The 25234-nt window shown below is 40.9% G+C and overlaps 1 protein-coding gene across 1 annotated transcript in view; it reads left to right on the top strand.

The window, feature by feature from the left end:
• Positions 1 to 25234, top strand: part of fat1a (FAT atypical cadherin 1a) — a 116603-nt gene that overhangs the window by 65583 nt on the left and 25786 nt on the right. The window contains 6 exon segments of the mRNA XM_077204962.1: positions 11265 to 11540; positions 11772 to 11982; positions 12666 to 16736; positions 17424 to 17620; positions 18066 to 18219; positions 21468 to 21701. Coding sequence (XP_077061077.1) covers positions 11265 to 11540; positions 11772 to 11982; positions 12666 to 16736; positions 17424 to 17620; positions 18066 to 18219; positions 21468 to 21701 — 5143 coding nt within the window.

The following is a 25234-nucleotide window of genomic DNA, read 5'->3' as shown; positions in this document are numbered from 1 at the left end:
GGCACCGTCATTGAAGAGGGGGGCTGGGGACACGGACACATAGTCGGCGCCTAGATCCAGACCGTAACCCTCAGGTCACCCTGGCCACCAGCCGAAGATCGGGGGGTGGATGAGGGGACTCTCACTCTTGCGAGTTCACCGAGTCTCGACCTATATATGACGCGATGATCACGTTCCCGGCGAGAACATGAGTCACCCACGAGCGCTGTTCAAGCATGATCAAAGCCCAAACACACTAGACAGCGCTCGTGCCCATCAGAGTCCGATACCAGTCCGCTGCAACCAGAAATGCACGGGCGAGCCGTCTTTAAAAAGACGTGCCACGTGTAAGCTCTTTTAGTGAGAGAAAACTCAAGTGTTGAAGCACCCGGGGAGAAACGCACCGACTGGCAGACCACTGCAACAGATCAGCAGGAAGCACGCTCTCGCCGTAGATCGCCGTCACACCAACACTCGAGGTACTCGTTTGTAAAGCTGACAATTCAGAGATGGCTTGTGGAGAGAAGAATACACTTGGCTCCGAAGCGAAAACATATCTGCTTGCTGCCGGCTTCCTCCTTTTATACCCACGAGGTGGGGCGGAGTTACGCCATGCAAATTCCGCAGACCCATGGCATTTCTTTGCCATTGGCTCGTTTTGTAATACTCGAAGTTGATAGGCTTTCTAAGCGAAACCCCATTCGTCGTCATCCGACGTAACTCGGAGTGACAACGAAAGGGAACTAGTTGATCCTGTCATCATAGCCTACTCACAATCATGTCGGTTTAAACCCATAAGTCTTTCATTCATCTTAAGACACAAATAAAGACATTTTTAATATTCACTCATCATTTCTGTCCATTTATTGAAATACATAAAAGTAATCCGTATGATTTAGGCTGTTTCGAAAGCTCAAATGTGCGCGCAAGCATGAGAACCAATGAGGTTTGTTCTTGTGCGTGACACACGCACGTTTGAGCTTCCGTTAACCATACAAGATGGGCTTTATGTGTTTATATGTGAAAAAGCGGCAACATTTTAATGTGTTTATCATATAAAGCGGCGGATTGCGTCTCGTTAGAAGACTTGGATTGAACTGGCTCGCTCCGTGTAACACTCAAGTTGAAGTTTTCCAAACCTTATGTTATACTTAGGAAAATGACAGTTAAGGGACTTTATGCAACACTTATGGTTTTTTAGAGATTACTTAAGGGAAAAATAAATATTTAAGGGAAATTCTTAGGATGTATGTCGTTTCACCTAAAGAAACCGTTAGGTAACACTTTTTGCAACAGCCTTAAGTTTAAGGGAAACATAAGGGTGTTCTTAAGGGAAAATTAGATTTAAGGTGCTTTATACAACCGGTACATGAGGTACAGGTCATACGTTTTTCTTAGAAAAAGTTTTGAAATACCAGGCATTGGACAATTTCTCTAGTTAGAATCAGGTCAGATAATGTAGACAATTTTTGATGTCTAAAGGTTCCCTGAATGTTCTTCAAATACCTCACGTCACAACACGCTGGCAGGCATTCCTTGGCCTCGCAGACGGAGAGTTTTTGGCCGGGGTTCCTGGAATCTTCCATTGTCTCATTCCTGGAGCGTGTGACGAGGATGAAGCCGTCTGGCTCCCTGCTCTTTCATTTCACTTCCTCCGTCAGTCTCGCTCTTTTTCTTTAATTCAGTTGTATATGTTAGGAGAACATTGACCACATAACTTTCAATAATGTGTATTGCAAAGTTTTTTAAACTTATCAATTTACCTTTATCCTTTGCATTTGTTACAAATAAGATTAATGATGACACTTACTCGGCTTATGCCAAGTTCTTTGCCAATAAAAAATTGTTTGGGGGAAACTAACACTGTCTTGTAAGGTTGGGAGCAATTTTAACTCTACTGAAATGAAATTTGTGGGAATAATCAAAGTATCTACTTGAATCAAAGAACACCAACTGAGTCAGCTGATCAGTATATTTTATTAAACAGTTTAAACCGATTTAAAACAATATGGCAGATATATTATATCACTTTTGTTATAAGTACACATTCCTAAAAGCTAAACTAGTTAGTACCAAATAAGTGAGACTAAGGTGTATTTAAGTAACATTACTACTTCGAGGCACGCTTTTTTGTGAGTTAAATGGTTAATATAATGTAGTTGGAGGAGAATGTAAAACTCTGACCTTTTATATTTACCTTTTATTTGATAGTATGATCTCATCATTCTCAAAAGTCCATTATCGGTAAGGTTGCTTTTTTACTGGAATATTACCAGGAAGATTTGTAGTAGTCTGTGAGTTATGACAGAAAGTGTAAAACACGTTGCTCCTGGTCTTCCCTACATCATTTATATCACCTCTAAACTGGCCACATAGTTTATGTACTGATTTCCTGTTGGAGCACGAGTAAATCTTTGCATATGGTCCTAAAGAGGTCACTGAAGAGTGGGGCTCTCTGGACGAGGGCCATGTTTTTGCCCTCGCTCTCGTGAACAGAGCCTGCATTGTGAGCGGCTCCCCAACCCCCATCCCGGGATATGTTTAGGCAACACTGTCGGAACTCTCTTGTGATCAAGCAGACCACTGTGGCCAACGATACCACCAAACACATACATTCCTGCACGCAAAATTAACTGCCACGAATATCCTGAACTGACGCTCCCCCCACCCCTTCCAAATATCTCTCCCTCTTCTTGACAAAAATGTCCAAACACAAAGGCAGTGGCATAACACTGAGTCCTTGCGCTGCAGCTCTTCAAAGTGTCTCTCGATCGACCCTGCTTAATCTGAAACTATTGTTGGGCCCGCAAACCTTTCAAGTCAAATCAGTTACAGTTGTCACATTCACAGGACACAGAGTGCAGACTTCAGTGCCCTGCATCTGGCTTTGCCTGGAGCTGCTTGTGCACACATTTTTCTTTTTTTGGGTTTATCATGTTTATGTGTTGATAATTAGTGCTTGAGGTTAATTTATGTATTCGTTGACCTATAACGATTGAGGCTTTGATGGGAAATATTAATCTGGCTGTAAATCAGTGATTGCGTGTCTAATGTGAGTTTTGTTGGCTGATCTATTCTGTTTAGTCCCCCGTAATAAAAACTGGTATTAAAATCTTTAGTAAGTCTGAAAATCAACAACAGAAAAGAGCTTTTGGGGGATTCTCACAGCTTGTTTGGATCATATTTCACCCCAAAATTAAAAGGCAAAGAACATTAGCATAATTAAGACCTGACTCATTTATCACATTGATTTGAGTAGGATAATCTGTTACCAGATTGATAAAAAAAATACAAATAGAAAGAAAATGTATTCCTTTTTTTTATTTTTTTTTATCTTCAACAACATGAAGTGCATTAAATATTACACTACGTCAGGGTTTCCGAGACTGGGGTTCGAGAAGGAATTTCAGGGGTTTGTGAGTTTAATGAAAAGCTATTAAGTAATTAAATCATTATTAATAGCTAATAAATATTACCAATAAATAACCAAAATAAATCATAAAACATTTTATTATTGACCTAACTTAACTTAAAATCTAAGGGCCAGCTTCAAGTAAATATATAAGGAAAAAGGAGTTCAGCTGACAAAAAAAGTTTGGGAATACCTGCATTGTGTGTAAATATGAAATGACATGAATTTGTAAATTTTAATGAGTTTGAAAGACAAAAACCTCCCTGAGACATTAATACATGGTTAAATGACTCACTGAGTATTAATTCAAATAATAATTAATGTGTAAGAATAATTAAGATGTAGAATTAGTACATTTTTAATAATTTACTGTCATTGTGAGAATAACATGTAATCATGTAATCAATAGAAAAATAACTGTAGTCTGATTACGAGTAGTTTAAAATGTAATATAATCTAATGTCATGTATTTATTGTCACATAGTCCAGATTACATGTAAGCAGTTACTACCATAGCATTTTTTTTGTTTTGTTTTTTGTTTACAGTATTCATGCAGGCCCCAATTTTGCAATTTTTTGACATAACTGTAAAGATAATTGTGGGGTGGTGATGGCGCTGTGGATAAGACACATGCCTTTGGTGTGAGAGACCCAGGTTCGAATCCACTGTGAGACACCTATGTGTCCCTGAGCAAGACACTTAACCCCTAGTGGCTCCTGAGGCGTGCGACCTCTGACATATATAGCAATTGTAAGTCGCTTTGGATTAAAGCATCAGCTAAATGAATAAATGGAAATAATTATTAAAATAAAAAACAGGAACATAATGTATTTTCTTAATACAACAAATAATAGAATAGAATAGAAAATATGAGTCAAAAAACAATTTCTTATTATTTCCTTTTTTTGTGATGAAATATTACCTTGACATTAACTGCTAACTGATACTATAAACAAAACTAAATTGCAGAATCTATAGCTTGTTTTACTATTTGCCAGGTGTCTCAGTACTGGTTGAACTCAGACTAGAGTTTTGCAGACATCCTTGGTACATTAGATCACCCTGACAGGAGTTTTCAGCTTGCTGGCTAATTAGTAATGACAAAAGTCTGTTATACTCAACACTTTCTAATATCTCTGTAAATGCTCAGGCAGGTGCTGGAAAGCAAACTAGGCCAAACAAACAAATCAAGCAAATATTTGCCCTTAAAACATTAAAGAGGCGATATGAAGTGCACTCCTGCAAGCTTTCATCACGCATTACAAAGCTAGAGCAAGATGGATGAGTAATAGGTAATATAACCCATTTGAAACTTGTTTCATCTTTGATTTCTTCATTGACCAACTAATGAGTTTGGCTACGAGAAGCACTTGTTTTGGAACAGCTCCTTCTAAATACGAGCAGGTTCCAAAATCAATTTCAGCATTTGACCCAGGGAGTATATCTACTACTATATCATGTGCCAGTTGTGTTTGAAATAAAACACAATCTTGAACTGATTACAGCTGATTGATTTATGTGAATGAATTTTGTTACCCCTGCAACCCACCAAATGTATGTTTTTAATCATAATCTGTATTCAGGCTCCACTTTTGCCTTTTGAATGTCTAGTGACCCTCTCCTGAAGCGATTAGCTCTCTCCTCCTTGTGGAGCCGCATATCTTTGTTTAAATCAAAGTCATGTGTATTCCACATGGGCTTGCCAGACCTTCTCCATGCTCTATTTTCATTGTTTTTGCCATTCATATCTACACTTCTTTCTTTTTTATCTCTCTTTCACCCCAATCTCAACAAAAGCACCACATTTCAGACAGGCAATGAGGGATTATGATTATTTTGGAAGGGAAGAAAAGAATGCAGAGGGGGAGGAAAGTGTATGCTGGGTATAATCCTATTTTAGGCCTTCTGAGAGAATGTGTAGCAACCCTGTGTGTTTGCGACTGTGCCAAAGTCATTTTCCCTAAGACATGTCACATACAAAGAAATATGGGGATCTGGGTGAACAGTGCCCATTTCTGCCTGTGATTTCTTACTTTTCTTTGAGGGAATGCCCTTCAGAAAAAAATACTCACTGAGTGACACCCAATCAAAACTCATGAATTAAGTTTTGGGTCCGTAAGATATATATATTTTACAGTGGGGGGCAGTGCATTTCACACCTATGCCTTCAGTGGTGTCCTACCAGAATTAATAACTTTTAATAGTGTAGGAGCGCACAGACTCTCTATAATTGTTGTGAAATTGCTGTTTTTATTCTGCACCGGCAGTTATAGGGTTAATGCGGTGAGTTCAGAAAAGGCTGGGTAGAGAGAAATGAGCGAGTGAGTTCGGCTTGTGCGTTAGTGTAGGCTACAGTGATTCTTGCGTTCCGATTATAAGTTCAGAAACGGAGCCTCCCTTGTCTTGTCGTTCAAGGGTTACAATAGTTAGAATTTTTGGAAAAAACATTCGATCATAAATTGAAAAGAAAAATTAAGAAGAAAATTATATTCACCACGGAAAAAATGGGGGACAAAAAAAAGCATTATACTCACCAAACCTACTGATTATTTTTTACCAAAAAAAAAACAAACATCGTAATTTCTTTCCTCAAAAATACTTTTTATTTCAGTTTCAGCATTTCAGTTCCAACAATAAGTCTATCGAGGCTAATGCTGAAAGTCGAGTCTGTCCGTCGTATTTCTGGCATAAGGTTTATTTCGCTTTAGGGCTGAGACTCAGTGTCTGCTCGACAGAAGCAGTGGACACAGGGACAGTCACTCCAACACATGACGATGTGTACAGCTGACCCATGCTCTCACACAGATCAGTGGGACTTTTGCCTTCAAAATCAGACCTGGCATACATTACAGTCAGTTCTGTTTTTACCCGGACAGATCGAATAGAGTTCTGTGACTCTGCGTTAAGCTGGATAAGGGTGAATAAGGGATTTTTTCCAGTAGGTTTGAACCTGCTGGGGGTCGAGGAGGGAAAGAAACATTCATATGTGGGTTGAAAAACAATTAAATCTACAGGAATATATTTTACGCAGTTCACTACAGATACGGTTAGCTAGCTCTGACTACCAGTGATAGTATGAACTCTGACCATCCAATTAAAGCACGTGAAAATGCCGACATTATTGTACGCCGGCTAGATGGCCCCAATGCAGTCAAATCGAAATCTGATTGGCTGATTAAATCTGACTGATTATCTGATTGGTTAAAGCAACGGTTTCATTGCCACTCATTTTAAGCTAACGGCGCCCACACTATTGATTCTGAAGGCCTCAATGCATATTTCTTTGACCCTGGCAACACATGATGACTGAAATATGATTGGATAAAAGCTCTAAAATAAATATACACTACTGGAAGCAGCGCAACCAAGAGAAAAGCTATGAAATTAAGAGAATGGACTATTAGCAATAGTTTAATAATTTCATGGAAAAAATATATTAAGGTGCAAGTCAGTGATTGTGATAGTGTTTAGGCCCTGATGGCTCACCACTGATATTTTATATATAAGTCTCTTATGCTCACAAGTCTGCATTTATTTGTTGTGAAATATTACAATTTAAAATAATGGTTTATTAATTTAATATTTTAAAATGCAGCCATTACTCCAGCTACTCAGAAATTATTTTAAGATGATTCATTGTTGAAAGTTGTGCTACTTGTAATCAATTTAATGCATCCTTTCTACATAAAAGTATAAATTTAATATACAAAAAAAACATCTTACTGACCCCAAACTTTTGAACTGTAGTGTAATATAATAACTACACGTGCCACAATACCTGTGCCTGGCAGAATAAGGATGTTAAATCTAATAAATAGCTTGCCTATAGTTGTGTGAGAGTTTTCAAGGTACGTGCATGCCTATGATTCAATAACACCGATCGAGACAAACAAGGCATTGAGGCGACCACGGAGGTCAAGCATTAGAGATTAGCTGAACAAATTGGATTATGACTGCAAAACGGAACAATTTTCAAGAGACTAAAATGTGACTAGTTTTAAAATTCAATTTAGTCTAAAAGTTTAAAATTACATCTGTTGCTAAAAGTATCGGTGGTATGTTCCATGTGTATATATATAACATATATAACATACCTTATGGATCATCTCGTGTGTGTGTGTGTGTGTGTGTGTGTGTGTGTGTGTGTGTGTGTGTGTGTGTGTGTGTGTGTGTGTGTGTGTGTGTGTGTGTGTGTGTGTGTGTGTGTGTAATCATTTTCACACAGATCTTAATTTTCATATATACTGTATTATACAGAGGAATGTATAATTTTCATATACATTCCTCTGCTTCTCTCTCTCTCTCTTATTCTTATTGTGCCTCCCTTCTGTTCCTCATCTTTCTCCTTTTCTGTCTTTCACATTCACATCCTTCATCTGTCATTCACACTCTCTGATATTTTCCTTTAATCACTCCCTCACTCACCACTTCCTCTCGAATCCCTCCATCTGTCCTTCTTTCTCTGTGTGTTAGACATTAGTGAAGCTCCTTTGAGTTTTTTTCCCTGTACATTTGCATCACAGTCGCAAAGCCTGTCGTGCTGCTTAGAAAGCATCATGGAAAGCAGGCAGAATATAAACAAATACAAGCTACAAGCTTGATCTATTTACACTGGTGCTTTCAGTTGACTGTCTGTGCTGGCATGATTTACAAAAGAAAAAAAAAGCCAGGCTGCCAGGGCCAGGCGGCATGCCTCCAGGGAAAGGTGTGAGAAAGAAGGCAAGAGAAGAGAGAAAAGGGCTAAGATTTCTCTTCCCTGACCTTTGGCATTCGATAAAACCAAACATGTTCTTAAGGGACAGGGGATGTGCTGATGCTGTCAGGACAAGTGCGAGCATTGTCCACACCCACACCCACATGGGCTAATTTTGAGGTGAGAGTAAGTGGCAGCTAACAACTAAGTTTGTTTCTATATATATATATATATATTTGGTATGTTTCATTTTGTGGTAAGCACAAGTTTGTTTTCGTTTTTTATGAAATTAATACTTTTATTTAGCAAGGATGCATTAAATTGTTCAAAAGTGACAGTAAAGACTTTTACATTGTTACTAAAAAATGAAAAACTGTTTTCAATTGTGATAATAATAAGAAATGTTTCTGTATTTTTGAACGAATAAAAGCAGCCTTGTTGAGCCTAAAAGACTTAAAAATCTTACTCACTCAAACTTTTGAACAGTAGTAGTAGTAGTATATGTTAGATGTTTCATTTAAGGCAAATGATGATTTAGAGTACAGCTGGCAAGTACCTCGCTATTAGATATACATTAGATTTGATACATGGTAATGCATTGCTATATCGTATTTCGATTATAACTGAAAATGCTGCAAATGCGCAGCAGAGACCAATCTTCAGTACCAGTTTTACATTTGACTCACTTCACGAGTTCGCGTTGGTCTTGTGCAGGGGTAGGTAAGTTCGGTCCTAGAGAGCCGCTGTCCGGCAGAATTTAGTTCCAACCCCAATCAAACACACCTGAACAAGCTAATCAATGTCTTCAGGATTACTAAGGCCAGTGGTTCTCAACTCCAGTTCTTGGGACCCACTGCTCTGCACATTTTTTTATGTCTCATTATTTAACACACCTGATTCAGATCACCAGCTCGTTAGGAGAGACTCCTTGATCTGAACTGAGTGTGTCAGATAAGAGAGACATACAAAATGTGCAGAGCAGTGGGTCCCGATGACTGGAGTTGAGAACCACTGACTATGCTATAGGCAGGTGAGGTTTTTTCAGTGTTGGAGCCAAACTCTGCAGGACAGCGGCTCTCTAGGACCAAACTTGCCTACCCCTGGTCTAGTGTGACGCCTCATAAAAGTGGCTCTGACCTCAGTGAGAAATGCATGAAGAGATGCTTATTTATCTGCCCTGCTTCTTTAATAACTGAGCTCTCGGAAATGTAATGAATATAAAATATGATTTAGAATTATATGCACATAAATAAAAATGTTAATAAAAGGATCTAATGTATGAAATTTAATAGATTGATATGTCACTGAATTAACACAGCACAAATATGAGTGAAATATGACGCTTAGAATAGAGTGTCATGCTTTCCAGACAATGCACTCTTTTACGGTTGCTGATCAGTAAATTCATCGGTAAAGTCGTAACTCTGTGACATACTAAAACTGTCCCTCATATTCCTACTTTCACTCCCGTTCAGTCACTTGAAAACATATGTCACTAGAGGGACACATATGTGGCCAATCTATTTCTGAGGATTCTGGTTTGAATCAGTGGATCCGATGAGCTGCAACTTTTTTTATGCAAAACGGCGCCACCTGATGGCTGGCATGTTGATCTTTAATAATTCAATGCATTTAAATACTTTGTTTTCCATCCTGGTTTTATAAAAGTATGTCTGATTGTATAAACACAGCTGCTAGTATAGACTGAAAATGTGTCTGTGCTTAAATGAGCTATCTATACTAGCATAAGCCGATGCAGAAGAAGTGTGTGCATTGAGCATCGCTAAAAAGTCAAAATGCTCATAAGTATGCAGTGGAATAACCTTGGCATTTCACTCGCTGTAGGACTTTTAACTGTTAATGAAACACATCCAGTGCATTCACAATACAATCATTCCTAACCATAGAAAATGTCAACATGCAATGGTAATCACAACCAGTAACAACTCATTTGGATTCATGTCGGTTTGCTGACAATAATTGCTGAATGTAATTCATAAGTAACCAGACATTTAAATTATTGCCTGAGTTATTTATGATATTGATCCAGTCAATATTAAAGCAGCCATAGGAGTTCTGATTCCCTGAGGTAATGGACAGCAAACATAAATGAAGTGCAATGTCATGATGTGCAATCTACAACCTAGTCTGTGTGTGGTCTCTAAACAACTAGTAGCTGACTAATCTGTCTTAAAAATGCTCTGTATAATTAGGCTGATTATTTATGTCAACTAAACATTGATCAGAAAGGTACCTGACAGATATTCTACAAATGTCACATGTAATTATTTCAGTCTTCAAACACTCTATCAAATCCCAGATATACATATTGCTAATATACACTCATAGTGTGCTGTAGTACTCCAGACCAGAAAAATCATGATCCTAAACTTTATCTCCATACAGAAATTCATTATGTCATGACTTAACAAGTGGATAACTATAACTTTTATTCAAATTTGCATGCAGCCATCATAGCCCTCATAAACAATCAGAGAACTACAGATTATTCACAACCTTGTTCAAAGCAGGTGATTTGAAACCTAGTAGTAATTGTCTAGAAATATATTGTTGAATATTTGTTACAAAAGCTGTGCTTTGATGGCTGCAGTGGCGGTGCTTTAAAGTGGAATAATTTAGACACCCAGCTTCCCTGAGAGGGTTTACCTGAGTTGACAGGCACAGAGATGTGAGGTTAAGTCTTTTATTTAATCCTTTTAAAAGCATCCTTAGTCCTTACTAAAAAAATTATAAATGTAGATATACTCACTAGTCAACAGCATTGAACAATTAGCTGGCTGTTAGACTGACCTATCCTTACTGTCTCTGTGATCTTCTTCTATTTCACAAATTAACAGTTTTGTTCTACAGTTTTTAAATGCTGAATGAATTTCAGCCTTGGTGAATTTGTATATGGGTGTACATGTAGGATGCAGTCTCTCACTCTCTTCCTGTTGCCCCTCTTACAGTGGTCTCTGTAAGGCAGATATTTTACTTGTTTAGTTTGTTATGGTTTTAACTATGCCTCATAGAATTTCAGTGATGTGATCAATGATCATAGTAATGTTATCATTATCATATCATTATTAATGAAAATAAATTGTTTCACTGTACATACTTTTAACAAGGCTTTACAGTTCCTACGTAAAATATTTACTTTTTATTGTATGTTTTTACAGGTTCTTATTAAAGTAATTGACACCAACAACCATCGACCTCAGTTCTCTAAGTCTAAGTATGAAGTGGATGTCCCTGAAGATATCCCACCCGAGACAGAAGTGTTACAGATTACAGCTTCAGACCAGGATGAAAAGAACAAGCTTACCTTCACCCTCCTCAGCAGCACTGACCCATTCAGTCTACGCAAGTTCAGACTAGATCCTGGAACAGGAGTGTTGTACACCGCAGAGAGACTAGACCATGAAACCATGCACCAACATACTCTAACTGTCATGGTAAGATCATGTGGTCTGCTATTTACATCATCTGTCCAATTGATTTTTCTGTCTGATTTAGAAAGGTTCAGCCAGTCAGTCATCCATCAGTTTAAACTTTACTGGCAGTTTGTATTTGCTTTAATTCATTAGACACTGCAAGTTTTTGATGTGTTTCACTTAAGCTGGTAATTAAAGTGTTAAAATGACTGGAGAATTGCTTTTTTATCCTTTCTGCCCTCCACACTGCAGGTACGAGATCAGGACATTCCTGTAAAGCGGAACCTGGTGCGTGTGATTGTAAATGTGCAGGACACCAATGACAATGCACCTTGGTTCTCTGGTTCACCATATGTGGGCCGTGTGTTTGAATCTGCTGCCATCGGCTCTGTGGTGCTTCAGGTCTCTGCTCTTGACAAAGACAAAGGCCAGAATGCTGAGATCATCTATATCATTGAGTCAGGTAATAAATCTGATTAATTTGATTGCTCTTGACGTTAATCCAATTTGTCCAGGAAACTACATTTGTATATATATGATTTATGAAATGTCTGAACATGGAAAAGGCAAGTAGAAACAGACTGTAAGTTTGAAAGCCTATCATGCCGTCTTAGTTTTAACATGGGGATATTGTTGAGAGAGCCACAGGAGCGGCCCATGCTGGCCACTTAGAGTTGAAAATGTGGGAGCTATTGAATGTGGCAGCCAAGGATCCTGCAGTCCTTGGCTTTTTGTGTGAGAGTTTTGAAAGCAGAGCATAACACAGAAATGACGCAAAGTGGCCTTTTGAGAATGCCCATATTTGAAATGTCTGAGATTACAGAAGCTAATTGAAATGTACTGTGTATGTGTGTGTGAGACAGCAAACATTGTTCAGATAACATAATGAATGACTGACGCTTAGGCAGCTGATTAGTCAATACAGCCTCTTCCTTTCATCGACTAACTGCAAATTCAAATATTCAGTATAAATAAAGCAAACAGAGAGATTTATGCTTACAAAATGACTTTGAATAAATGCATCCATGATTGTTTTACTTTCCTCTCAAAAGTTTAAAGTTTTACACCAGAGGTTTAAATGAATGAGTTCTAAAAAGTCCTGAAAATGAAATCTGAGTGATGCATCTTTTTCATTTTTCTTCTAAGGAAATGTTGCCAATTCCTTTGCCATTGATCCTATCCTGGGCACCATCAGTGTGGGAAAGGAGCTGGACCGTAGCAACAAGAACCATTTTGAGCTAACTGTGAAAGCCTCTGATAAAGGCATACCACCTCTTAGTGCTACTGCTGCTGTTGCCATAACTGTCACTATTTCTGACAATGCCATCCCTAAATTTTCAGAGAATGAGTTTTCTGCTGAGGTCAGTGAAACTGCTTTGCCTGGAACCTTTGTAAGTTTGGTTACCGCTAACAGCCAATCATCAGTATTCTATCAGATCAAAGACGGAAACGTGAATGGAGCATTTGACATCAACCCCAACTCTGGAGTGGTTGTGACCCATTCGGTTGTGGATTATGAGACTATTCCTTCATACAAACTAACCATTCAGGGAACCAACATGGCCGGTCTGGCAAGTAACACTACTCTGCTGATTCACTTAAAGGATGAGAATGACAATGCACCTGTATTCATTCAAGATGAGTTCACTGGAATGGTCAGCGAGTCTTCTCCAGTCAACAGTGTAGTCCTTACCAAAGACAACATACCACTTGTCATCCGTGCGTTAGACACAGACCGTGATGCTAACTCGAGGCTGGTCTATCAGATTGTGGAGCCATTTGCCCATAATTACTTTGCAATCGACTCTAGCACTGGTGCAGTCAGAACCATCAGCGAATTGGACTATGAACAAAGATCTGTGTTTCGCTTTTCTGTTCAAGTCCACGATATGGGAATCCCCCGTCATTTTGCAGAGAAGGCAGTTAACGTGACGATTCAGATCCTGGACATCAATGATTGTCCGCCTCAGTTCAGCCAAGATCTATATGAAACCACAGTCTTGGTGCCAACTTTCAAAGGAGTGGAAGTGATCTCAGTCAATGCATCAGATGCAGACTCTGGTCCAAATTCAAGGCTGTTTTACTCTATTGTTGAAGGCAATATTGGAGAAAAGTTTAAAATGGACCCGGTCACAGGGGTTATCACTATTCAAAATGTCACTCAGCTTAGAAGCAGGTATGAGCTCAGAGTGAGGGTGTCTGATGGCAGGTTTTCTAAAACAGCTTTAGTAAAAATAAATGTCAGAGAGAATAAGGAGAGTACTCTGAGGTTCACCCAAGAATCTTATAAGGCCTCTGTGCCAGAAAATTCCTTAGAGAAGAAGACTTTAGCTGTAATAGCTGCAGTGGGAAACCAAGTCAATGAGCCTTTGTTTTATACCATTCTGAACCCTGATAAGAGATTCACAATAAGCCGTACCTCGGGAGTACTCTCAACTACAGGCACACCCTTTAATCGAGAAGAGCAAGGCGTATTTGATATTGTGGTCGAGGTGACCAGAGAAGACAAGTCATCTGATGTAACCCATGTCCTCGTCACTGTGATAATTGAGGATGTCAATGACAACCCACCTGTGTTTGTCAATTTACCCTATCAGGCACTAGTGCAGGTTGACACAGAGGTGGGTCATGTCATCACAAAAGTGATTGCGGTTGATGCAGATATTGACAGAAATTCTGAAATCAACTACGATCTCCAGGAGCTAAATGAGTTTATTCAGATCAGCATGGATGGTGAAATCTCACTTACAAAGAAGCTTGAGAAAGACTCACTTAACACTGAATTTGTAATCACCATTGTAGCTAGAGATGGAGGTGAACCACCACTTTCCTCATCCGTTGAAGTGCCAATAATGGTTGTAAACAAAGCAATGCCTGTGTTTGAGAAAGCCTTCTACAGTCTGGAGATCCCAGAGAGCATACAGTTGCTAACACCTATTGCACACATTCAGGCTAATGACTCAGAAGGCCCTAGAATTGTGTACACAATCACAGAAGGAGACCCTCTCAACCAGTTTTCCATCAATTTCAATACTGGTGTCATGCAGGTTTTAAAGCCTTTGGATTTTGAGACCCACCCAGCCTATAAACTTAGCGTAAGGGCTACCGACTCGCTAACTGGTGCCAAAGCTGAAGTCTTTGTTGATATAATCTTGGAAGATGTTAATGACAACCCACCTGTTTTCTCTACCAAATTGTACAATGCAAGTCTTTCTGAAGCATCAGTGATTGGGACGTCTGTATTGCAAGTCTCAGCTACAGATGCTGACACTGGTAACAACAAAATGCTCTTTTACCAGATTGTTGAAGATAAAGACAAGAGCTCTTATTACTTTAGCATCGACCGTGACACGGGCACAATCTGGACAACTCAGATGCTTGACCACGAAGAAAAACCCTCACATAAACTGATAATTAGAGCAGTGGATGGTGGAGTGCCTGCCCTTTCCAGTGAGGTCATAGTATTAATTGATGTAACAGACCTTAACGACAACGCTCCAATGTTCTCACAGAATGTCTATGATGCTACGGTCAGTGAACTGGCCCCCCGTGGCCACTTTGTCACCCAGGTTCAGGCTTCTGATGTTGACAACTCGGATAGGGGTAAACTTGAATTCTCAATTATATCAGGAAATGAAGGACAAAACTTTGCTATAGATACAAAGACTGGGGCTATAGTCATATCAAACCACCGGAAACCCCACTTGGAGTCCCTCTATAACATCAATGTGTCTGTATCAGATGGTGTATTCCGAAGCTCAGCTATTGTGAAGGTCAATGTTATTAGTGCTAACTTCCACAATCCTACCTTCAACCAGGTGGATTACGTGGTTGAGCTTCTTGAGAACTCACCGGTTGGAACAATGGTGGCCGAGGCTCAAGCAACAGATGAAGACTCAGGCACATATGCTAGACTCACCTACCATATAGTCAATGACATTGCTAAAGACAAGTTCTCAATCTCTGAGAATGGAGAGATTTTTACTTTGGAGAGTCTTGACCGAGAGAATGCATTGGAGAAAGTGATTCCGATTTCCTTAATTGCTAAAGATGGTGGTGGCAAAGTTGGCTTCTGCACTGTAAATGTGATCTTAACGGATATTAATGATAATGCTCCCCAGTTCAGAGCTGCTGATTACAGAGTTAATGTTGCTTCCGACATGCCAAGAGGAACAACCATACTTAAGATTGCAGCATCCGACATGGATGAAGGTAGTAATGCTGACATCATCTATTCTATGGAAGCAGATACAGACAATGTTGAGGAGAATTTTGAAATCCACCAGTTCAGTGGTGTCATTGTAACAAAGGAAAGCCTCATTGGATTGGAGAACCAACTATACACGTTTCTCGTGCGAGCAAAAGATGGCGGAAATCCTACCAAGGCCTCTGTTGTTCCCGTCTATGTCAGAATTCTTGCACCCGAGGTCCCAGTGCCAAAGTTCATAGAGTCCCACTACAGATTTGCCATAGATGAAGATCTTCCTCTTGGTTCAGAAATAGATGTCATTCAGGCCGAAAGTGATCAGCCAATCTTTTACAGCCTGGTGAAAGGGAATACTCCTGAGAGCAACCAGGATGAGGTATTTGTGGTTGACCCCAACTCAGGATCTTTGAAGCTGGAGAAGAAGCTTGACCACGAGAGCACCAAATGGTATCAGCTATCCCTGCAAGTACAAAGCGAATATGATGGCAGTAAAGTTGTCTCCGCTGTGGATATTAGTATCCAGGTCAAAGATGTAAATGACAATCGACCGCTCTTTGAGTCAAACCCTTATGAAGCTTTCGTTGTGGAGAATCTCCCAGATGGCACTTCTGTTATACAGGTAAAGGCCACAGACCTGGACTCAGGCACTAATGGCCATGTGGTTTACAATCTCGATCCCAACCAAGAGACAAGGGACATAGCAGAATTGTTTGCAATCAACAGTGAAACTGGATGGATTACCACATTAAAGGAACTTGATCGTGAGAAGAGAAATAAATACACTGTTTCAGTTTTAGCCACCGACCGTGGAGACAAAGAACAGCTGATGACCAGTACCAAGGTGGATGTCACAGTGGTAGATGTGAATGACAACCCCCCAAGGTTCACAGCAGAGATCTATAAGGGCACAGTAAGCGAAGATGACCCACCTGGTGGAGTCATTGCCATTCTTAGCACTACAGACCTGGACACAGAGGACAATAATAAGCAAATCAGCTACTTTATCACAGGTTGGTCTGATGTTGATTTTGTACTTCTAGTTTAATTTTAGCAGTTGAGTTGAATTTGAAAGGGTAGTTTAAGTTTACTACTTTATAATGGAATAATTTATTGCACCAGCAATTAATAATCTGAGGGAAGCCACTCAAAGCTACTGCAACATATCCTATGAAGTGGTCAAATTGTCACGTTTAAAGGGATTTCTGTGTAAATAATACTTAGATCACTATGAGATTCTAAATTGAAAACCGGATAATTTTCCTATAATGACGCTTTTAAAACAAAGTGGGAATGTTTCTGCTCTGGTGATAATTAATTAACGCAAACATCGATGCCAAGCTGGAGATGAGATGAACCCTGTCTGGCACAGAAAACAGTCTCATTACATCCACTCGTCTTCGCCTGATCGTAGAGTGATGACAGAAATTGGCACAACAAGTCACACTGCCACTTATTTATATAGACGCTTTGTGTTACTGTTGTGAAGTCCAAGAAAACAAGAAGTGAAGCTTGATGAATGCTGTAGATTATTCATTGCACTGATATCTCACAGTGACCTGTTAAATAAAACAGATATAAATTGAGTAACTACTATAGTTACTACACATATTGCAGGAAACCACACAAATACATAGTCAATTTATCTGACATTCATGTTCATTAGTTTGACTGACATTTCTCATGTTTTCTCTCTGAAGGTGGAGACCCCTTGGGGCAGTTTGCCATTGAGCATACTCAAGGCGAGTGGAAGGTCTCAGTGCGGAAACCTCTCGACAGGGAGGAGAGGGACAATTACTTATTGAACATTACAGCCACTGACGGGACCTTCACAGCCAAGGCTGTAGTTGAAGTCAAGGTCTTGGATGCCAATGACAACAGCCCAATTTGTGAGAAGGTATGATAGTTAGTTTTGTGTGTATGTGTGTGTAGGAAGCAAAATGTCATGTAGTCTGATTCTGTCAGTTCAGGGGAGGGTGCTGCCTACCCGCTGTGCATGCTAAATGGGACGAGACTTATAGAGAAAGAGAGAATGTCAGGAGGGATTTGAAAAGGTCCTTATGTGAAATGCAGCATTTAAGAAACAAAGAGAGTGATTTTGTACTAAGAGAGGGTTTTGTGAGGGCTAATGTGCTTCCTTTACGTATTGTGATCCTTTTTGAATAATGTTAATTTAATTGAACTCCTGTGGTGAAAATCTTTTAGCCCTCTTTTCAATTTGGCTTTACAATTATCACCAAGCTCTTCCTCTGTCCTTTAATTTCTCTCTTCTTTTTGGCCCTATCATCCCATTTTTGAAGTCACTTCTGCCTGTCACATGTCTCCCTTTCTGTTTTTTGCAGTCATTCTATATGGAAAGCGTCCCAGAGGACTCCCCTGCTGGTAGGCTGATCCTGCAGGTCTCCGCCACCGATGCCGACATCCGTTCCAATGCACAGATCTCATACGAGTTGCTAGGGTCTGGATCAGAGCACTTTAGCATTGACTCTGAGACAGGTACGCTTTCGTATTTGCATGTGCACGTCGAATAGGACAAGTGTACCTTTGGTAAAATGTTGTGTTTGATTTGTGTGTACCCATGACCCTATTCAAACATTTTCACTATCACACAGTGAGAGGGTTTGGGGTCAGTAAGATTATAAATTTTCCAGCAAGGAAGCATTAAATTGAGCAAAATTGACAGTAACGATATTTGAAACATATTTCTATTTCAAATAAATGCTGTTCTTTTAAACTTTCTATTCATTAAAAATCCTGAAAGAGAATGTCTCATGGTTTACCATGACAGGAATACATTATTTTTTAAATATATTAAAATAGAAAACAGTTATTTTAAATTTGAAAAATATGTATCAGTATTGCTGTTTTCACTGCATTTCTGATCAAATAAATGCAGCCTTGGTGATCATAAGATACTTTTTTTTCTAAAACATAAAAAAAAAATTACCAACCCCAAACTTTTGAACAGTAGTTCTAAGATCATTGTCTCAACAGCCAGACAAATACTTGTACATTTACATTTAATCATTTTGCAGACGCTTTTATACAAAGCGACTTACAAATGAGAAATACAGCAAGCTATTCATTGTGAAGAGGCAAACAAACACAAGAAGTGCTCATTCTGCTCAAAATACCGTTTCAGACATTGCTTTGATTAGAATAAGCTACAATAGGGAGAGATTAAAGGAAAGAGAAAGCTTATCATTTTTTTATTTATATATATGATGAGGTTAGGTGCTCACGGAAGAGATGAGTTTTCAGCTGTCTTTTGAATGTTGTCAGGGATTCTGTATTCCGGATGAAGGTGGGAAGATCATTCCACCAGCAAGGAACAGTGAACGAAAATTTTCTGGAGAGTGATTTTGTGCCTCTCTGTGATGGTTCCACGAGCCGTCACTCATTTACCGAATGTAGGCTTCTGGTAGGGATGTAGACTCGTAAGAGCGAGTGAAAGTAGGAGGGTGCTGAGCCTATTGTAGATCTGAAAGCAAGCGTCAATGCCTTGAACTTGATGCGAGCAGCAAGTGGTAGCCAGTGCAGAGATATAAAGAGAGGTGTGACGTGGGCCCTTCTGGGCTCGTTGAAGACCAGATGTGCTGCAGCGTTCTGAATCATTTGTAGAGGTTATATTGCACACGATGGAAGTCCAGGCAGAAGAGCATTGCAGTAATCAAGCCTAGAAATGACGAGGGCCTGGACGAGAAGTTGTGTTGCATGCTCAGTTAGGAAAGGCCTGATCTTCCTGATGTTGTGTAGTCCAAACCTGCATGTCTTTGCGATGTGGTCTTTGAAGGTCTGTTGGTCCTCAAAGATTACTCCAAGATTTCTAGCAAATACTGTATATGCCACATACCCACAGAATATTTTCAGCACCATTTGCTTTTGCCTGCAGTCAAACACATCCCATTTAAAACCATAATGATTTCTAATTTAATTACTTGTATAATTCCAGGGAAGAATGTACACCCTTGGGCTTTTATTACGGCTTCTGATATTATTCTTTTAAATTTTTTACTTGCCTGTTTTAATCACAGAAAAATACTTGCACAACATATTTTAATAAACATTTCAGCAAGTGTTGCCCCACTTCAGCTATTAACTCTAGTCAACTGTCTCTCAGCTGTGTGAATTAAACATTGGTTCCAGCCGGAAAGAGAGCAGAACTCAACAGTGGGTTTGTGACAGCGTCACACTGCTAATACACAAAAGCTTTTGTAAAGGAGCTACTCACTGGCTCTTTGATAACAGTGAGTGTGAAGGCAGGGAATGCTGGCTCACAAACTGAAGGAGCGCTACTGTTCTTCTGTGTGGGTTTAGTGTGCATGGAGGATTTTCTTCACTTTTTTACCCCTTCGTTCCATCATGGAAAAGAAGAGAACCATTATAGTAAGTTAGCAATGCAAGTAGTGCTCTCGTTCGAGCCAACCAGACCCCTGAAAGCTGGCGGCTGCTTTTCCAAGGGTGACTTTCCCTTTTCTTCTTTTCTCACTCAGCTCACTCTCCGAGCAGCCCACATGCTGACTGTACTTTATCCTCCCTTACTTTTTCTCACCATCCCTCTCCTCTTTAATATTTTCCGTTTCATAAAGCCGGTCAGCGCAAGGATGATTTTAGCTCCCCTCGAGGGGAAACTTTTGGACACCCTGCATTCATTCTTTCTTGAGATGTGCTCCAGCTAAAAGGTCAACATTAAACAGCTGGCGCACAAAAGTCCAGTTTTAAATTAGTGACCACTTCAATGGAATGTAGCTCACGCTTGCTGAAATTATTAGGTCAGATCATTTTCTCATCACAGAGATGACTGTCTCCCTCGCTCACTGCTTTTCTTTTAAGGGCATTCTTAGAGTGTCCTCTTGACTTGACAGATGAGAGAGTTTGAAGTGGAATTGGATTGTATCTTGTTCATTAGTGCAATGCCAGCTGATGTTCAAAATTTCCTCTACGTCAATCTTTTTTTCTTTTTTTTTAGCAAGCGACAACTATGATAAATATACATAAAGCAACTTTGCAGACATGAAGAATGAGAGAGCAGTAAACTATTTGTGTGGGGAAGCAGCATCAGGGTGCCTAAAAGCTAGAGTTTATGCTAATTCACAGAATGTGTTTGTTCTCCCAAAAATGAAAATTGTCATCATTTGCGCAGACTTGTGTTGTTCCATTTTCATAAGACTTTCATTCATCTTAAATACAAATGAAGACAATTTTAATTTTTGCCTCCACTGAAAGTACATGCAACCAAAACTTTGACACTTCAAAAAGTTGCTAAATAGATTGTAAACGTAATCCGACAGGATCACTTTATATGATGAACGAATATAATTTAGGCTTTTATTCACATAACCATTTATCAATGCACATTCATAGATCACATTAAATATGGTCAATTAAATGAGAAATCTTTCAGATTTCATCTTTATTTGTGTTTCGAAGATGAACAAAGTCTATAGGGTTTGAAGGTGAGTAAATTATGACAGAACTTCAATTAAAAGGGTTGCAAAAATGCAGAGGTTCATGAAAGTGAAAAACTGTTGTGCAACCAAAAGTTTTTTACCATTTGATGCAACACATTCTGACAGAGTTATGACCAATTTTGGACCAATGAGATTTCATAATGGGAAGGGCTACTCAGCACGACTGAGTCACAGCTGGGTAGAATTTTTTTTTATCTATTATCTTTTATCTATTGTGACATTCTTATCACATCTGGTTAGGACACAGTATAAAGTGTGTTTTTGTATTATCAGGTGAATTGAAAACACTTCTCCCTCTGGATCGTGAGGAAGAAGAAGTGCACAAGATGAAGGTGCGTGCTCTGGATGGAGGTGGACGCTTCTGTGAAGCAGAAGTTGAAATCACAGTCGAAGATGTTAACGACAATGCTCCGCAGTTCACCTCTGACCCCTACACCTTCACTGTGTTCGAGAACACCGAGATAAACACACCTGTGGCTCGCCTGTATGCCTCGGACCTGGACACAGGTAAGATATCCAGTTCCAGTACAATGATCATTGGTGTAACTTTGTTTTAAAAAGTGTGGGGTGAGGGGGGGTTGGGGGGTTGCTAATACAATATGTACAAGAAAAGTTGCAATCAAATTAAAAATCAATCAAAATCAATCAAATCAATCAATGCAGAAAATAATAACATCCAGAAATCAATTTCGATAGTACATTGACTTTAATTTATTGACACAGAAGTCATGTTTAACGTGATAATAGTTTCATCATTACATCTACTATAATACAATATATTGTTAATCACGAGATTCTTCACGTCAGTTAATAAATACATAGATTCGCATGGAATCCTTGTAATGGTCTGGCGGAGGAACTTTTGTTAAGCGTGTCAGAGAGGATTTTGGATTAGAATACGCCATATATATATATATATATATATATATATTTTTTATTAAATACAAATATGTTCATCGCAAAGATGTGATTGTATGTAAAGAGCATGGACACATGCATTTTATTATGTGAATTCACCGGAACAAATAGAGCGCTGTTAAGCGATAGATTAAAGCGTTTGTCTTTGTGAAGACTGTGCATGTGCGCCAAGAGAACACTGTTGCATTCCGCCTCTGAAAATGTCTCGGGTTACGTCTGTAACCCTCGTTCCCTGAGAAGGGAACGAACGCTGCGTCGAGAATCGACACTAAGGGGAATGCCCTTAGCATGACGCGTCTGAAGCCTGAATAGAACTAGTCCAATCCTGATTGGTGCTGCGTGATGACGTCAGCCGTGACGTCGTATGTGACGGTGAGCGGAACTATAAAAAGGGCACTGGAACCCGGAAGCAGTAGCTTTCAATAGTCCGAAGCAAGTCGTCTCTAGGGGCGCGAAGAGTGTGGCCGAGGGACGCAGCGTTCGTTCCCTTCTCAGGGAACGAGGGTTACAGACGTAACCCGAGACGTTCCCTTCCGAGGGAACTCCCGCTGCGTCGAGAATCGACACTACGGGGAACGAAATGCCCACTGCGCCACACTAAGAGAGTACGCCCTGGTGTGAAGCAATCTGGCACACTCAAGACGAGAGAACCTGTGAACCCGGTGTAGAGGGCAGATCCAGACTGTAATGTCTTATAAAAGTGTGAGGGGAGGCCCAGCCTGCGGCATCACAGACCTCTTGAAGGGAAACGCCCCCAAGAAGGGATCTAGAGGAGGCCACTCCTCTCGTGGAGTGGGCCTTAAGCAGAAGAGGTGAAGGCAGGTTGCGCACCTCGTAAGCTGCCGAAATAGCCTCTACAATCCATCTACTTATAGTCAGTTTGGAATCAGGAGAACCCTTCTTAGGCGCCCCAAAACACACAAACAGCTGGTCCGATCTTCTCCAGCCTGAGGTCCTATGCATATAGACCTACAGGGCTCGGACCGGGCACAGTAAATGAAGGTTAGCTTGCTCAACCGACACATGGGGTGGAGGATGAAAAGCCTGGAGAATTATAGACTGTGCCATATTTGAGGGCACCTTAGGGACATAGCCCGGTCTAGGGTGGAGAATAGCCTTTACCTTACCAGGAGCGAACTCAAGGCAAGAAGGAGCGACAGATAGAGCCTGCAAGTCCCCAACCCTTTTTAGGGAAGTGATGGCAAGCAGGAAAGCTACCTTAAAGGACATACATTTCTCAGACACCTCTTCCAGAGGTTCGAAGGGTGCCAGGGATAACCCTTCGAGAACCACAGCCAAGTCCCATGGGGGAATACGGGACTGGATGACAGGCCTCATCCTCCTAGCTCCACGAAGGAAACGAACAATAAGTGGGTGTCTCCCCAGAGTGCCCACCCCTAAAGGCGTGTGGAAGGCAGCCAAGGCCGCCACATAGACCTTAAGCGTGGACGGGGAGAGCCCGTCAGAGAAGCGGTCCTGGAGGAACTCCAGCGCTGAAGCCACTGGGCAGTTAACTGGGTCCAAAGAATGATCTCTACACCATAGAGAGAATACATTCCACTTCAAAGAATAAAGTTTCCTCGTGGAGGGGGCTCTAGAGTTTAGGATGGTCTCAACAACCTCGGTTGAGAGACCTTCATTTATGAGCTGGTCCCCCTCAGGGGCCAGACCCATAGTTTCCATAGCTCTGGATGAGGGTGAAATATTGTGCCCTCTGCTTGAGAAAGGAGGTCCCTCCTGATCGGAATTTGCCATGGAGGGCCTGCTAGGAGGACCATGATGTCCGAGAACCATACTCGGGCCGGCCAGTACGGGGCTACTAGGAGTAAGCTGATCCCGTACCGCCGGATCCTCTCTAGAACCCCTGGGAGCAGAGCGATCGGGGGGGAAGGCGTACAGACGTAGCCTCGGCCACGTCTGCACCATAGCATCCAATCCGAGAGGAGCTGGATGAGTAAGGGAGTACCATAACGGGCAGTGAGAATTCTCTCGGGAGGCAAATAGATCCACCTCCGCATGACCGAACTCCTTCCATATTAGCTCCACCGACTCGGGCCTCAGCCCCTGCTTCGACAGGATGTCTGCCCCCAAATTGCTGTCCCCGGGGATAAACATTGCCCTGATCGACAGAAGCTTCCCCTGGGACCAGAGGAGAACTTGATGCGCCAGTCTGCACAGAGGGCGCGACCTCAAGCCCCCCTGGCGATTCAAATATGAGACTACCGACATGTTGTCCGTTCGTACTAGAACATGATGGCCCCTGAGGTCCGGGAGGAAATGTCTGAGAGCCAGAAATACTGCCATCATCTCCAGGCAATTGATGTGCCAAGAAAGATGATGGTTCCTCCAAAGACCTCTGGTGTGGCGGCCTTCCATTACCGCACCCCAGCCCGTGAGGGAGGCATCCGTGGTTAAAATCTTTCTCTGACACGGTGCTCCCAACACAGGACCTTGGGACAGGAACCACTGTTTCTTCCACATGACCAAGGAATGAAGGCATCTGCGCGTTACTTTGATCGTGCGAAAAGGGTTCCCCCTCGGGGAAAACCCTCTGGTCCTGAACCGCAGGGCCCTCATATACAGCAGGCCAAAAGGAATTACGTTGGACGCTGCTGCAAGAAGACCCAAAACACTCTGTAAATGTTTGACAGTGATAGCCTGGCCTATTTTGAGGCTCGTTACTGTGGTCAGGATAGAATTTATACGAGCGGGAGACAGCTGTGCCCGCATCGTAACTGAGTCCCAAACCACCCCTAGAAAAGTTGTTCTCTGCAGAGGAATCAATGAACTTTTCTTGACATTGAGCCTTAACCCCAAGCACCTTAGGTGATGCAGAACAACATCTCGATGTTGAACTGCCAACTCCAGCGACTGTGCCAATATTAGCCAGTCGTCGATATAGTTGAGGATGCGAATACCTTGAAGTCTCAAAGGAGCAAGAGCAGCATCCATGCACTTCGTGAAGGTGCGAGGAGAAAGTGCTAGGCCGAACGGAAGAACCCTGTATTGATACACTACTCCCCCGAAAGCGAATCTTTCCGGCTTCCCAATCTTGAGGAGGAACACGTTCTATGGCCTCCTTTGCCAAGAGGGACTGAACTTCCTGTTCCATAACCAGACCC

The sequence above is a fragment of the Siphateles boraxobius genome, unplaced genomic scaffold, assembly GCF_051911475.1.
Source record: "Siphateles boraxobius isolate OS27281-9 unplaced genomic scaffold, OSU_SipBor_1 53, whole genome shotgun sequence".
NCBI classification, from domain to species: domain Eukaryota; kingdom Metazoa; phylum Chordata; class Actinopteri; order Cypriniformes; family Leuciscidae; genus Siphateles; species Siphateles boraxobius.
The sequence above is the reverse complement of the archived record's forward strand: the minus strand, read 5'-3'. Positions and strand labels throughout refer to the sequence as shown.